Source organism: Blennius ocellaris (genome assembly GCF_963422515.1).
Source record: "Blennius ocellaris genome assembly, chromosome: 17".
Classification (NCBI taxonomy): domain Eukaryota; kingdom Metazoa; phylum Chordata; class Actinopteri; order Blenniiformes; family Blenniidae; genus Blennius; species Blennius ocellaris.
This window is the reverse complement of record NC_137666.1, coordinates 17416654-17431329: the sequence shown is the minus strand read 5'-3', so window position 1 is coordinate 17431329 and position 14676 is coordinate 17416654. Positions and strand designations below refer to the sequence as shown.

Genomic DNA, 14676 nt, shown 5'->3' with positions numbered 1-14676 from the left:
TCCTGAGATTAACATGTTGACTCTCTCTGCGGATGACAGATCTGAATGCGCGGTCGAGTAATGTCGTCGCTCAAACACAACCCGGGGAGGAATACGCTCAACAACAAAAGCCATTAAAATAGTTTTGGGCTCCATGTTCTCATTCCTTCCCGGGATGATGCTTTGATTGCGTCTCAGCACAACATGTGGCTTGCAATGGATTGTGTTCCATGTTACACATGAATGAAAGACTCCGATTATTTTGTATATTAGCAGAGCTTTCATTGCATTCTTTTTCTTTTTTTTCGTTTTTTCCCCCCAGACCTCCCAGCTGCTGTCATTGCAACACGTCCAACTCCAGTAAAGCCTTTCACACTTGGAGAAATGTTATTTAAACTCTGAAATATAATACTTTTCACTTCACTCTCAGCACATTCTGGGGAATTTAAATGATAAGCAATTTAAATAAGCCTTGGAGAGACTTCACCGCTTCTCCAAATGCTAATTCAGCTGGTTGGTGGGTTTCAGTATGTGCCCATCCAGCCACCATCTATCATCATGTCGCCACTTCAGCCCACAAGTCTATTGTAGTTATCTTGGTCTGTTTCAGCATTTCCTGTGAAAAGTTTTACAAATGACAAAGGCAATTTTGTCTTGGCAGTTTTATTAGCTTGTGGGAGCCCCCCTCCCACTCCATATCTGACCCATGAGGCATGTTAGACAAGTGGCCAAGTCCAGACAGGAACACTGACAGAGCACTTGTCCCTTCAGAAAGCCTGAGAAAGCAATTGTGAGGGTTTGAGGCGAACGCAGAGGCGAACGCCGAGATCCCGGCCAACTGCCCTAATGATCTAATGTGTCACGGTTTCCTCATTGGATACCGGCTTTGACAGGCCCCATTTACACGACAACATCTCAAGTCATTTTCATTTCAGAAAAGTTTCACGTTCACTCTGCAATGTTTTGAAAAAAAAAAAAGACTATTTGCATGGAGATGGCAGAAATGCTGAAAATGAAGTTTTCATGTTGGGCCATTAGTTGTTTGTTTTTGTACTGAAACACATACAAGCAGGGAACAATTCACAATACATCTTAAAAATGGCGAGCATATGGACAGACGACGAAGTTGGATTGCTATTACGGGTGAGTCTTAACTATAAAACTACCAAGTAGCAATCCAACTTGGTCGTGTGTCCGTATGAATGTCTGTGTCCTTTTTTATAGTGTATTCTTCTCTGTGTGCATGTCTGTGTGTTTTTATCGACATCATTTTCAGTGTTTCTGCCGTTGCCGTGTCAACGGACATCGTTTTCCGTTGTAATGTAAACACGAAACTTTTCTAAAAACAAAAAAAACAAAAATGATGCATTTTCACCTTCAGTGTAAACAGGCCCTCATTCATGTTTTTTTGGGTTCGTAACACATTCTGCCAGCAAGAGGGAGAGAGTGAGCAGTTCTGTTATGAGCTGTGATTTTAACAGCCTCCTTCACAATGACATAATCACACTTACTTCCACCAATGGTATTATTAAACCTGTTTGATGATTTACTGTCATACAAACGAGAGACTACTGTTCGGCTGCAGACCTGTCAGATTTGGATCTGAACTTCATTTTTACATTAAAAAAAATATATATATACTTTTAGTTTTTGGAAGCAGATTTGACTGATTTTGATGTAAAGCAGTTTCTGCCAGAGACTTGTCAAAGAGATCTCATGCCAGGCCCAAAGTCTCTGGGTTTTTTTCCCCCTGCAGCTTGTAAAGTGTCTGGGTGAATACTGAATGTTGGCTGTACGATGTAACTCCTCTGTCACTTCCCACTTTGCTGACACAGCCACTGAATATTCCCTTTCCAAACCGCTCCACTGCACTCTGATGCACAGAGAAAACCTCTTGGGATAAATCGACATGCAGCAAAGTTTGAAAAGCCTCCTAATGAATCGTCTAGTCTGTACACTGTCCCTGACATGTTGTGATGGCAGTGATTTCTGTTGTTATTGCATGCTGACAATGGCAGTGCTGTTTATTTTGGAAACGTGGGGCTGTGTTTTACGAAGGCAGTCCCCAAAAAGGCTGCTGTTGCAGATTCTACACAGAAAATATTAACGCCGCACTTGGCCTCCCTTTGCAGATATTGATGAGTGCGACAATGAAACCATCTGCGGGAACCACGGCTTCTGCGAGAACACCGACGGATCTTACCGCTGCCAGTGTGACCAAGGCTACACCAACCCGCCTGCAGACACGACCAAGTGTGTCGGTGAGTTTCTCAAAGTTAGCATTGATTACGCGGACGAGATCCAAAATGGACATGAAACGCTTGGAAACAGTAAAAAGGTGAAAGTAAAGGAAAGTAAAAAGTGATTTCCAGAACGAACATTGCAAAAATAAAAATTTTCACTTGAAATCGTTGCCGTGTAAACGAGCCCTTTGTGCGCATCGTGTGATCTCGGAATTTTATGACGAGTGACTTCACTCATGACCCCCTGAGATCAGCTCTGTATTATTGGATTATTTGATGTGTTTCGTCGGGTCTGCTGGCGAAGGAGGGATAGAAAACTGTGAGAGGGAGCAAGATTTTATTACATTTTCCGTGTAATTATTTTGCAGCATGTGTGTGGACCGGGTTGTTGATGTCTTCAGAAGGCACCAATTAATTTAGTTTTTGTAACATCTTTCTGTGTGACTGACCCAAAATGTGTTTGTTTAAGCTGTCAGTACTAATATAAAGAAATGGGAGGTTTTTTTTTGTTTTGCTTTTTTTTTTTTTTTTTTTTTTAATGAAACTGCAACATGTTTTGCCATATTGAGAACGTATTTCCAAACCTTTGACTTGTTTGTGTCCTTGCTTCATGTCTGCATGCACATGCCTGACCCCGACCTCACGCCCTCCTCTCCTGCCGTTTTCTCAGACGTCAACGAGTGCGAGATGAGCTTGGCGCTGTGCGGGGAGGCTCTGTGTGAGAACTTCGACGGCAGCTTCCTGTGCATCTGCCCCAACGACAATGAGGAATTTGATCCCATCACCAGCCAGTGTCGCTCCATGGGTAATAGAGCAGCGCTCGCCCTCGCACTGACTCGCAGGACTTAATTCTCCAGCCTGCCGTTGGGAGACGGAGTTTTCCCTGATTTAATGAGCTGTCTCTCATTATCCAAACAACCGTGGCGAGGTGGATGTATTTTAGTGTTTGTGTTGACCTGTGTGTTTCCATTTTACTTCACGAGCTGGTTAAGGTCGAGTCGCTTCCCTGGAAATAATTTGCATTAGCTTCATTAATCCCTTGGACAAATTGTGAAGTAAATAGAGAATACTGCCAGGCCTTAGTTACTGTAAACTAATCCCCCCCAGGACTAATATAAGGTGAAGCTGCTAGTAATTAAAGTGCAGAGGTTTAACCATGACAGCACAAGGTATCTAAGTGATGGAAATACCATCACATCCAGCTCCATACGTGTACACACATTGTGTGTCCTCACATTGTCGAGCGGCTCACCCTCAGCGGGGATGTTTTCTTGTTCTAAACCCCAGTTATGCTCCTGTGTACCGTTTTGCCACATTCCACTGTTTGCTTTTGACGTGCGTTAATCAATCATGTGAGAGCGAATGGTGTGCTGACTCTCATGCCAGTGTTTCCATTTGGCTAAGCCAGCAGCTTAAGGGTGAAATGCCTGAGCCCATGCCTTTGGACAAATGAGCAGGCTCAACAGCGGGAGAGTGGAACACACTACCTGCAGGAGGCATGGGGATGTGCTTCGACGCTGAAGATCTACTGGGAAGAAAGATTTACACTCTGAAAGCTGTCAGTGACCCTTTTTCCATTGTCTGCCAACACACCCAACACCGAGGAGGTGATTTGTGGCAAGTGTGAGGCACTGACGTCGAACTGCCCAATACTGTCTCGGGGCGGTACGGTGGAGCAATAGTTAGCACTCTTCACCCCCAGGGAGATGGCCATGGCTTTAAAAATCAGCTGGGCCTATATGACTGGAGTGTCCTATGGATACCTTTTTTTAAAAGTTCAATTCTCAACCCTGGGATGGAGACCAGGAGACTGAGATTTCCAGGATTTGAGGTTTTTCTTTGTAGAATTTGCTTGTTCTCCGTTTATATATATTTTTCTCCCACAGTCGAAAAACCAAGTTCCAATCGTCGCTAAAAATAGGCCTTTAGGTATAATGGTGTGCATTTGCCTTGCGGTGGATGAAAGTGACTCCAGCCTCCATGAAGTTGGATGAAACGAGTATCGAAGCTGTATTGATGGAGGAATTACTTCTACTCTGTTATTCGACGATGTTGTTCAGTTATTCATACATTAACAGCCTGTATTGGCCAATCCCATTTTGTATTGAATTATACAGTCTGAGGGGCGACAGAGGTCAGAACAGTTTCCTTCTTTTCTGCTGTATGAACAGAGAATATTCATCGCCTGTCAGGAAAATGTTGAACTGATTGAAATCACATAGAAATAATCTTTGTAGCACATATCTACATGCAAACTTTAAGATTCATTTCACTTTGATTGTATATCTATATTTGATTCTATACCTCCGACTATCCATGTGTCAAAGTGTCCTTGAGCAAAACACCAAAGTACTTCCAATGGATGGATTGAGCACCTTTCAAGATCCAATCTCTGGAAGTACGACATTTCATAGGATCTTATTTTCATTGTTCGTCAACAGGTGATGTTGGCACGAAGCCCCTTCCACCATCAGCCCCCTCCACCGAGGAGAGGAAGGAGTGTTACTACAACCTGAACGACGCAAACTTCTGCGACAACGTCCTGTCCCGGAACACCACCAAGCAGGAGTGCTGCTGCACGGTGGGGGCGGGCTGGGGGGACAACTGTGAAATCCACGCCTGTCCAGCCCCGGGAATAGGTACAACAATGAGACCGGAGGCCGGCCTGCGTCCGCACCTCATCACATTAAAGTGGAGATTTTTCAGTCTGTCAGCGTGTTTTTATTCCACTAATTATTTCCATTTTTTATTTTTTTTCTCTCCAGATGATTATAACCAGTTGTGCCCTCATGGCAACGGATTATTACCTCTGCCTCTGTCGGCTGCGACTCAAAGCTTCGGAGATGAACGGCCTTACATAGGTGCCCACTACCACTCATAAATACTCATTTGTTTGATTGATATCCCTGAGGGTTTTACAGCTTCCATTCACACTGAACTTTACCTTGGCAAGGGAAAGGTGGAAAGTCTAACTATGTTTAAAAGCCTCTTTTAATGCCAGATAGAGAGACGTTTACAAGCCGCCTGCCTAATGAGATACCTGGCTAATTACCGTAATCGCATTGTGTGTTGACAGTTCCTCAGAAGAGGGGAGAATGACGTTTGTTCCAGTGTTTTTAGAAGCAGTGCGGCTTTCTTATGCAACAATCAAGCTGTGAATCTGTCTCTCACCTCAGATGCAGACGAGTGTGAGATGTTTGGATCGGATATTTGCAAGAACGGACAGTGTTCGAATCTCTTCTCCACCTACACCTGCTACTGCCGCTCCGGCTTCTACTACGACAACATTCGGCTGGAGTGCGTGGGTAAGAAACCACGCGTCTCTTTCAGGGTTTTATCCACAAATAGACATCTCTCATGCACAGTAAAACTACAGTTTTAATTATTCTTGTTGCTTTCACACTCACTGAATAAATGACTTCATTGCAGCTTTAATGGCACAACACCTCAACACTGCAGTAATACCCTTTAAAGTGCAGTGGCTGCACTTATAGGAGCAATGATCCAGTTTAATTTCCAGAGGTGTGCCTTTTCATTTTAGGTTACTTGTTCTATTTCAGGTTTAAATGGTTTTTAATAGCAGTTTTTCATATCCAACAATCTACTTTTTTTTTTATTTTATAAATGTAGTCATTGCCTATAAAGTTAGTCCTGCCTCATGTTGAGGATGAAAGTGACTAAACAAGTAGTTATCGTCCTTTATAAGACTAGTTTTTACAGTTTTACACAGTCTATTCGACTTTACTAAATCACAAGCCTCTATATAGAGTTTATTTAAATATTTATCAGTGTTTTTGTGGAACTTCCTCTTATTTACTTACATTTTTACCACAGTCTAAGTGGTATATACTTCATAATTTGTGAGTAAGTAGATTTTTTTTTATACAAATAACATTTATCCTGCTTTAATGATGTAATTAAATATGCTTGAAAAGCAGCTAATTGAGTCATTTTCTTTTTTCTTTTCCCTAAATGGTTTTCAACAATACTTTTACTTGAAATTTTAGTTCAATTAAAGATGGATGGAATAGAAAAGCACCTGTGTGACTCTTTGTTCGTTTGTGTGTTGTTGGGGTTTTTTTTAGATTATGATGAGTGTGAGTTTAGAAATTCCTGTGAGAACGGGGCATGTGTGAACACAGCCGGCTCCTTCAACTGCTTCTGCAGTCCTCCTCTAGTCCTGGACAGCACACGGCGGCGCTGCATCAGCCTCAACACCACGGAAGGTGGGACACGCACGCACACACTCACACACACACACACACACACACACACACACAAGTGTTTGTCAGTATTAGAAATTTGAAAGAAGAAAAATTTTACAATTATTTGCTGTCCAAAGTTTATTAGTTGATGAATTCTATAAATATCTCAAACTTTTTCAAGTCAGACTTCAGTCCTTCATTAAGTCTGCTTTTCCCTGTTTCTTTGTAGAACCTGTAGAGTCCGACCATGACGTGCACATGGATATCTGCTGGCAGCGACTTGAGGGGGACAACGTGTGCACAGGGCCCCTCCAGGGACAGAGGACCACATACACTGAATGTTGCTGCTTGTATGGCGTCGCCTGGAGTGGACAGTGTGCCTTCTGTCCCAGGAGAGATTCCGGTGAGAATAAAACAGCAGTAATGGATTAAAGATTACTCTCGTCAGTACATTTAAAACAGGGGTGTCAAACACATTTTTCTTCAGGGGCCACGAACTGCCCGATTTCAGCTTGAGTGGGCCAAACCAGTGAAACAGTACCATAATAACCTTTAAATTTAAACTTTTAAGTTTGTATTTGTTGTGGCACAGAGTGTACATGATGAAAATGTATTTCTTTTTATAAAACCAAACAATTACGACCGAAAATAACAATTTTAATAAAACCTTCCGGTGTAAAATTCATTGAAATGTCCAAGCACGTTGTTGCATTGTGCATCTTTTTACAGATTCACCCTGACAGCATTGCTTGTAGAAATTTTATACAAGTAAATTAGATTGATTGCTTTCCACACTATTAACCTGTTAAAAAGTTGCTAATTTTGCAAGTAGTTTATACTTTGTGCTGTGATGTCTGTATTTGTTAATAATAACACTTTGTAACTAAGTCGTGTAACAACCAATAATGTAATAACTGAAAATAAGTTAATAATAATAGTAATAATTTGATAAAGCCAATAACTTGACAATTAATTTTTCAATGAAAAATCAATATGATAACTATTCCATCCACAATACCTGATTTTGAAAAGCTAAATGTACAAAACTTGCAACAAAACCTTTTATCCCCCACAAAATACAGCTTTATTTATGGCTTATCGCAATATTGGATCCCATTACTTTTTAATAGATTTTTTTTCAATGCCATTTTCATGTTGTAATAACTTCTTACATCATCAAAATGCTGCAATGAAAATTGGTCAAATATGTTATTACATTAATCACAATATTGGCAAGTTATTATATTACATCATTACAATGAAAAAGGCCAGAGATATGAAATTACTGGTTGTCACAAGTGTAATTTAACCATTGTAACAGTAGTTGGGTATAAATTTGCAGTACTCTTCCCACCTCTGGACTCGGGACACACAGAGGACAACAGCTACACTAATAAGATAATACGTTGACATGGAATGTTGTAAATGTGCTGCTGTCTCCAGAGGACTACGCCGTCATGTGCAACCTGCCTCGGAGAGGAGGCTCGGACAGCCTGCGGGAGCGGGTTGGGTACGAGTACGGGATGGAAGGTCCGGAGGACCTGGCGGAACATTTACTCCCGCCATACTGGGACAGCTACGGAGGTGCCGCCGGACCGTACGACATTCCGGAGGGCGTTCCACTCTTCAACGACAACGACAACGACAACGACTACAGCGTGCAGCAGCCGCCGGCGCGTGTACCAGTCCAGCGACCGCGGGAGCCCCAGCCTCTGCCTGTGGTTCCCTACGCCGGTGGGTTCAGGCATCCTCATCTCAGCTTGATATTAAGGCAGATTATATAATAGAGAGGGTGCGATTTGGTTGACGTGTCTCCATCGTTACTGAAATTATTGTGATGGGAGGTCGAACTCCCCCACACACTGATTGAATCTGCATCACCAAAATATCAAGTGATTGTATTTCTAATGCATGTTTCACCTCATGCCCTCATGCCAAGTAGTAATTGACACGTAGTAGTGAAAAATGGATAATGTGAAGTGAAAGGAGCTCAGTGTAGGTCCACCAGCAGACTGAACCAGCTCCAACTGGAAGCTTGATCGAACAGAAATGTCTTAAGCCTCGTCTTAAAATTAGGAACTGTGTCAGCCTTAAGTGAAACTGGGAGCTGGTTCCACGTGAAAGGAGCCAGAGAGCTGAAACCTCTGCAACAGTTGCTTTCATATTTTGTCACTTTCGCTTATTTTATGAACTCATTCATCTTCATTACAGAGCATCCAGATATAACCACCTGTGTCTTGTAAAATGATAATTTTCATTTCTTCTCCCCTGTTGCAAACATATCTACATCTTGTTTCTCTACAAAATACATTTTGACTATAGATGTATTTGCAAAATAAAATTAAAAAAAAATTATATAAAAATGAAGGCAGAGTAACTCCCGAAAGTGAGCTCCTCTGAAAACCGGTGAACTTCTAAACCACGGCTTAAATAGCATGATTCCTGTGTCCCATCAGAGCGCTACGACGGCTTCGAGGGTCTCCGAGCAGAAGAGTGTGGCGTCCTGAACGGATGTGAGAACGGCCGCTGCGTGCGCGTGCGGGAGGGCTACACCTGCGACTGCTTCGACGGCTACGAGCTTGACCTCGACAAGATGGCCTGCATAGGTTGGTTCATTCCCCAGTCGACCCCGAGACCACCCGCACCTCCACCCCGTGCTCCGGGGGGAAACAAAACCGACTTGCCCGAAACTAATAGTGGGACTCAAACACCTGCTTTTTATCTCGTGGTGTCGATTCTGCAAAACAAACCGCGGTGGTGAACTTTCGCTTCAGGTTTAAGTCTTCAAGGGTCTTGGATCGATTTCAGCAGGCGAACTCTTCGTGCTGTATATCATCAAGCTGAAGGAGAGGCTTTGAATTTAACAACCTTGCATTAAGTTGCGTTTTATGGGAAACTAATGAAAGCGGTGAACTCCTCAAAAGCATCGTGTAAAACCCTCTGGACGGGAATTCCCCTGTCGCACGCTGCCAAGAGCGAGAAGGCCTTGAACTGAAGCCGATGGTGTATTATATGATTACATATTATATCTTAAATGCGCTGTGTTTGTTTAGTAATACAGTGAGACTGTCTTGATGTAATGGAAGGCTGTGATTACAGTATTCTGTCTGCGTGTTGGCTTATCAGCGCCAAGGCCAGCTCTTTTCCCAGGCCGGGTGATTGAACACTGTGGAAACACGTGGGAGCAGTGCAGCTCATGCCATGCCTCCTTTTATAAATATCACCACTCGCATTTCCCCGGCACAATATGACATAAACAGAAAAGAGGGTCGTCGGAGATTGACTGCCGTGAAATGACAATCAGACCTCCCGTGCTTGAAAACGGGGAAAGAACAACTCATTGAGGGCCAAAAGGAAACGTAACCCGCCGAGCAGTTAGCTCCATGGCTGGGAATCCGAGCTCAGCCCCCGTCCAGCCGAGACGTAACATGACAGCACGTTTGATTGAAGATATACAAGTTGAGATATTATGCAACGTGTCAGTGAAGGCCTCATTATGAAGCTGAACTTTTAATGCCTGTTGCTCACGTGATGTGTGCGGCATTGCCAAACAACTACCTCATATTTAGAACTTCATTATTGCTTGGTCAAATCCTCTCACCCAGGGGTCTTCATTGTGTGTGTGTGTGTGTGTGTGTGTGTGTGTTTGTGTTTGTGAGGGGGTGGTAAACCACAAAGCCCCACCATCCAAACCTCTCCAACACCAAACACGCTCTCATGGCAAACAGAAAGTTTGGTATGAATGTTAGACTTTCTAATGTTTTCCTCATTATGAGATATTATTGTTAACAGCTGTTGGGCACAGCCAATACAAAAAACAAAAAAAACAAAAAAAAACACACAACTTCAGATGACTTTTAGCTTTTTGCAACTATCTTAACTCTTTCTATCTATAACTCTTTCTCAATCACATAAAATCAGTTCAAAAGGTGTTGGGATATAAGATCTGCCTGCCACTGGCTCTGCAAATATACATATACAATATGTCCTCGATCTGGCCTCATTGTAATCCATTTAGTAATATGGAATGGAATAGAATAGAAATACTTTATTAATCCCAGAGGGACATTCTTTAACCAAACCAGCAGCAGCACCCAGAGAGAACTGAAATCCCCATGCTGGGAATTGAACTGGTTTTCTCTCATTGTGAGGCCAGACCTCCACCCACAGCAACACTGCACAGGCCAAAAATCACTTTCTTTTTTTATTTGACGTCTCGTACGACTCATAACGAGTTAACACTTGCTAATAACTATTATAAGATCAACAATACAATCACAGATGTTACTGCAAACATATTTATATAAATATGATACAGAGGATATGGAGGAAGAAGAGATTGAGGCTTGAATAGTTTTTTACTATTATTTTTACTATTTCAGTGTTGTATCGTTCCTCCTCACACACTGAGCTGCAGATGACTCACTCTGTGTGTGTGTGTGTGTGTGTGTGTGTGTGTGTGTGTGTGTGTGTGTGTGTGTGTGTGTGTGTGTGTGTGTGTGTGTGTGTGTGTGTGTGTGTGTGTGTGTGTGTGTGTGTGTGTGTGTGTGTGTGTTTCCCCGTGCAGACATCAACGAGTGCGAGGACATCAGCGACAAGGTGCCGCTGTGTCAGAACGGCCAGTGCTCCAACACGGAGGGGTCCTACAAGTGCACCTGCTCGCCGGGCTTCGTGGCATCCGCCCAGCCGCACAAATGCATCCCGGCCATCCCGGAGGCTGCGGTCAGGGAGGCGGCGAACTGAGTGCAGACCGCTCCTTTACACCCCCACAAGGTCCTGGCGCTAAAACCTCCAACAGAAACGTCCAAACCCGTTCGCGCGCAGGCATACACACATGCACACACACACACACACACACGCACACACACACACGTACACACGCATCACAAGAGGACCAGGAACTGTGCAGTGAATGTATTACATGGGATTTAGTACTCGCCAGATATCCATTTGCCTTAAAGGGATTTTGTGGACTGATCTTTTTTTATTCAGTAACCCCGGGCAATTTGATATATTTTCCACAATATTTTCTCTGTCACCCTCCGTTTCTTTTCTTTCTTTCTTTTTTTTTTTTTTTGTGTGTGTGTGTTATTTATTTCATTTACATGACGGGCCTCTGCAAAGTGAGAACGCAGTCTATTTCAGAGGGCAGACTCGATTCCTCCTATTTCAGAGATGGTGAGGGGGAGGGAGGGGGGGTGATAAATGTATGATGGGAAACAAAAATAATAGATCAGCCATATATCAGCATGTATGTCGCTGTCAAGTCTCACACCAGTGTTATAGTGTTATCACCATCCTTCAGTAATTAGGTCTGACCTCAGCAAACGGCAGAAATTTATTGCGCAATTTTATCTAACATATCTGGAACACTCGCTCGTAAAAAACTTTAATAGTAAAATTCTCCAGTCTTCACAGAGACTTGGAAAGACTGGAGACGTATGAGTGCATCTTGAAGAATTTCAACGCAATTGATCCACTCAGAACTTTGTGATATTTATGGCCTGCAGTTACAAAAATATCAGATCTTATGAAGGATTCTACCATTTTAAAATACTGTATATTAGATTCTCATGACTTTTACATCAAAACTTTAAACGTGATTTATGTGTAATAAATCTAAAATATACCACAGCTTGAATTTAATTCTTAAAAAAAAAAAAAAGACTTTTCCATTCTATCCTTATTTTTTGAGATGAATCACGATTTACAGCCTTTCTCTTTTGTGAGACACTACTTTCATCAAAACGTATTCCTTTATTTCGTTTGTTAATTGGTATTTATTCATGCATCCATCTTTTCTCACAATTCATCCAACTTCAGCTGATCCCAGCTGACTTAGAGAGACACACCTTCACATCTATGATCAATTTAGAGTCTTAAATTCACTGAAAACAGGTGTTTTATGAACTGCTGGGGGGAATATGAAGGTGACTCCCGCACACACAGGGAGAACATGCAATCTCTCTATTGGAATTATATCTGAAGAGATACGCACCACGGCGTTGATCCTGGGCTCCATGCTGACATGAATTCTGGAAATACAGACATAAAAAGTGACTTGGATCTGTTCACATTCTGTAATAGGAGATGTTTTTTTCTTTTTTTTTAATGCAGTAGTGTCAAAGAGTTTCTCGTTTCTCACCCACAATGCGGCTGGATCTCGGCTCTCATCCATCATCATTCCCATGTGTGCATCTATCAATGCATGTAAAGACAAAGGCTTCGTTGGAGAGGTTTGGTATATTTTGTACAGATCTAGTACTATGTATTATTTTTGTTACATATTCTCTTAATGGATTATAGCACAACCATTACTTTGTTTGACATAAAAAACATAAAATGTAAGAAAAATCTGGCATTATAGCTTTGTAGATTTCTATACGTCTGTAAAAATGTTTTTCTTTTTTTTTTTAAAGTATGAGGAGAGTGGCTGACACTGTACCAGAGGAACTGTGTGTGTATACCCTGCCCTGTGGCGCAGACAATGAATTATATTTTTTGGAAGTGGCAGCACTGTTCGAATCACAGACATTTTGTCTCCTTAAGTTCATTACAAAAAGACGATGCTTTGGAAATGCAATCAGCGTCTTCTGTGCATCACAACTTTACAGCTCCATATTAGTCATTGTGAACATTATCTCATGTAGATTCGCTTGTTATGGACGTGTTCACTTGGTTTCTGAATTCTTCAAGCCAACAGTCTGCATTCAAAACCCTACAGTTGTTTGAATGTGTTCACTCGCTGCCCATTGTACTTTACTGTGCTGTTGAAATCTTTGCCTGTATTACCAGAAGTCTAACATAGAGGTGGAATATTTAAAGTTTCAGAATCACACATAACTCGGGATAAATGTCTTCTTGTAAAGCTGTGGTCAATGGAAATATCTTGTGCCTTCATTTTGTTTACCTCTTGACTGTAATCACTATCAGTCATTGAAATAAAACTTTGAAAAATATGTGTCTGACTATTTTTGTCTTGATTTATGTCATTGCATTTAGCAAGGATACAATAACGTTGGTGAAAATGCAGGGATATTTTGTTACACCTGTATCAATGGTGTAGGTGTGTAATTCACCCAGATGAAACCCTAACGTGAATAGATATAATTATCTATTTGCTAAAAGTATATGATGGTGTTATTTGAGCAAATCCATTAGATTTGACAAAACTATGAACAAAGCCAAAACCAGTTTATTGTTCGAGCTGTAGAGGCCACTTTATTTATAGAAAAGAGACATCCAGAAAAGTCAGTATACAATGGAAAACTTTTTTTTCCCACCATAATCCAGTTCACACTGAATTTCTAACACTTTTTAGATGATTTGCTGATATACTGAATTATCTAAAAATTTTTTGATGTATTATTCATGTGGTTTGCCAAAAGGTGATCTATACTAGTTCATCTTATGTAGGGTTGCAGGGCGCTGGGGCCGGTCTCAGCCGACTGTGCACAAGGGCAGGATACACCCTGGACAGGTCGCCAGTCTGTCACAGGGCAAACACACATATACAGACAAACAACCACATACAGTACTCACACCTCGGCGAAATTCGGCATCACCAATTGACCTCACATGCATGTTTTAGGACTGTGGGAGGAAGTTGGAGTACCAGGAGGAATATCTTTATACATACTGTATTTATTTTATCTAGATTGACAATACAGATTATACAATACAAACATACAGCATATTCTAATCCCAAATGTGAACATATGTTTCATTCTAACCATAAAATAGCATACAATTATAAGAAATTAAGAATTGTTTCAATCACTTAGTAGTTTTTACTTACTCTCTTATTTTTGATTATACTTTAATTACTTGCTGGTAGGCCAGTATCAACCGTTGAGGTGTAATTTAAAAAAAACGTTGTAAATTAAAACCCATCAAAACTATTTATTATACTGTAGTTCCCTCTAGAGGACATGTTGTAGATTAACCGTCCCCGGCTTCCCTATCTCTCCTAATTTTGTTTTACAAAGTATAAAGTAATGAGTATCTGTTAAGGAGAATCGTATCTCACGAAGACACGAACTTTTTACATAACAACATTGGAAAAAAAATTACAATTTAAAAACAAAAAAACGCTGTTGGTGTTACTAATTTGAGTCTTACGGGATTCCGTAATACAGTGGTTACAAAAGGATTCTGGGATACTGAGTTTAATCCGGCTGGTTCGATGGACGAAAGCGGCACGTTAAACCACATTTCCCGGAATCCAATGGGCTTCATAGCGTGTCGTT

General features: G+C 41.5%; 1 protein-coding gene across 2 annotated transcripts in view; it reads left to right on the top strand.

The window, feature by feature from the left end:
- The window catches only part of LOC308142195 (latent-transforming growth factor beta-binding protein 2-like), a 106831-nt gene extending 93445 nt beyond the window's left edge, over positions 1 to 13386 (top strand). Inside the window, exons 32-42 of one of the 2 annotated variants that reach the window (XM_080512541.1) lie at positions 2112 to 2240; positions 2893 to 3027; positions 4664 to 4861; positions 4988 to 5083; positions 5399 to 5527; positions 6308 to 6448; positions 6657 to 6830; positions 7871 to 8161; positions 8884 to 9033; positions 10995 to 11200; positions 12545 to 13386. In XM_080512541.1, coding sequence (XP_080368667.1) covers positions 2112 to 2240; positions 2893 to 3027; positions 4664 to 4861; positions 4988 to 5083; positions 5399 to 5527; positions 6308 to 6448; positions 6657 to 6830; positions 7871 to 8161; positions 8884 to 9033; positions 10995 to 11170 — 1619 coding nt within the window. In that variant the 3' untranslated portion in view covers positions 11171 to 11200; positions 12545 to 13386. Of the gene's footprint in view, positions 1 to 2111; positions 2241 to 2892; positions 3028 to 4663; positions 4862 to 4987; positions 5084 to 5398; positions 5528 to 6307; positions 6449 to 6656; positions 6831 to 7870; positions 8162 to 8883; positions 9034 to 10994 lie in introns of both variants that reach the window. The other variant, XM_080512540.1, reaches the window with a different exon arrangement.
- The last annotated feature ends 1290 nt before the right edge of the window (positions 13387 to 14676 follow it).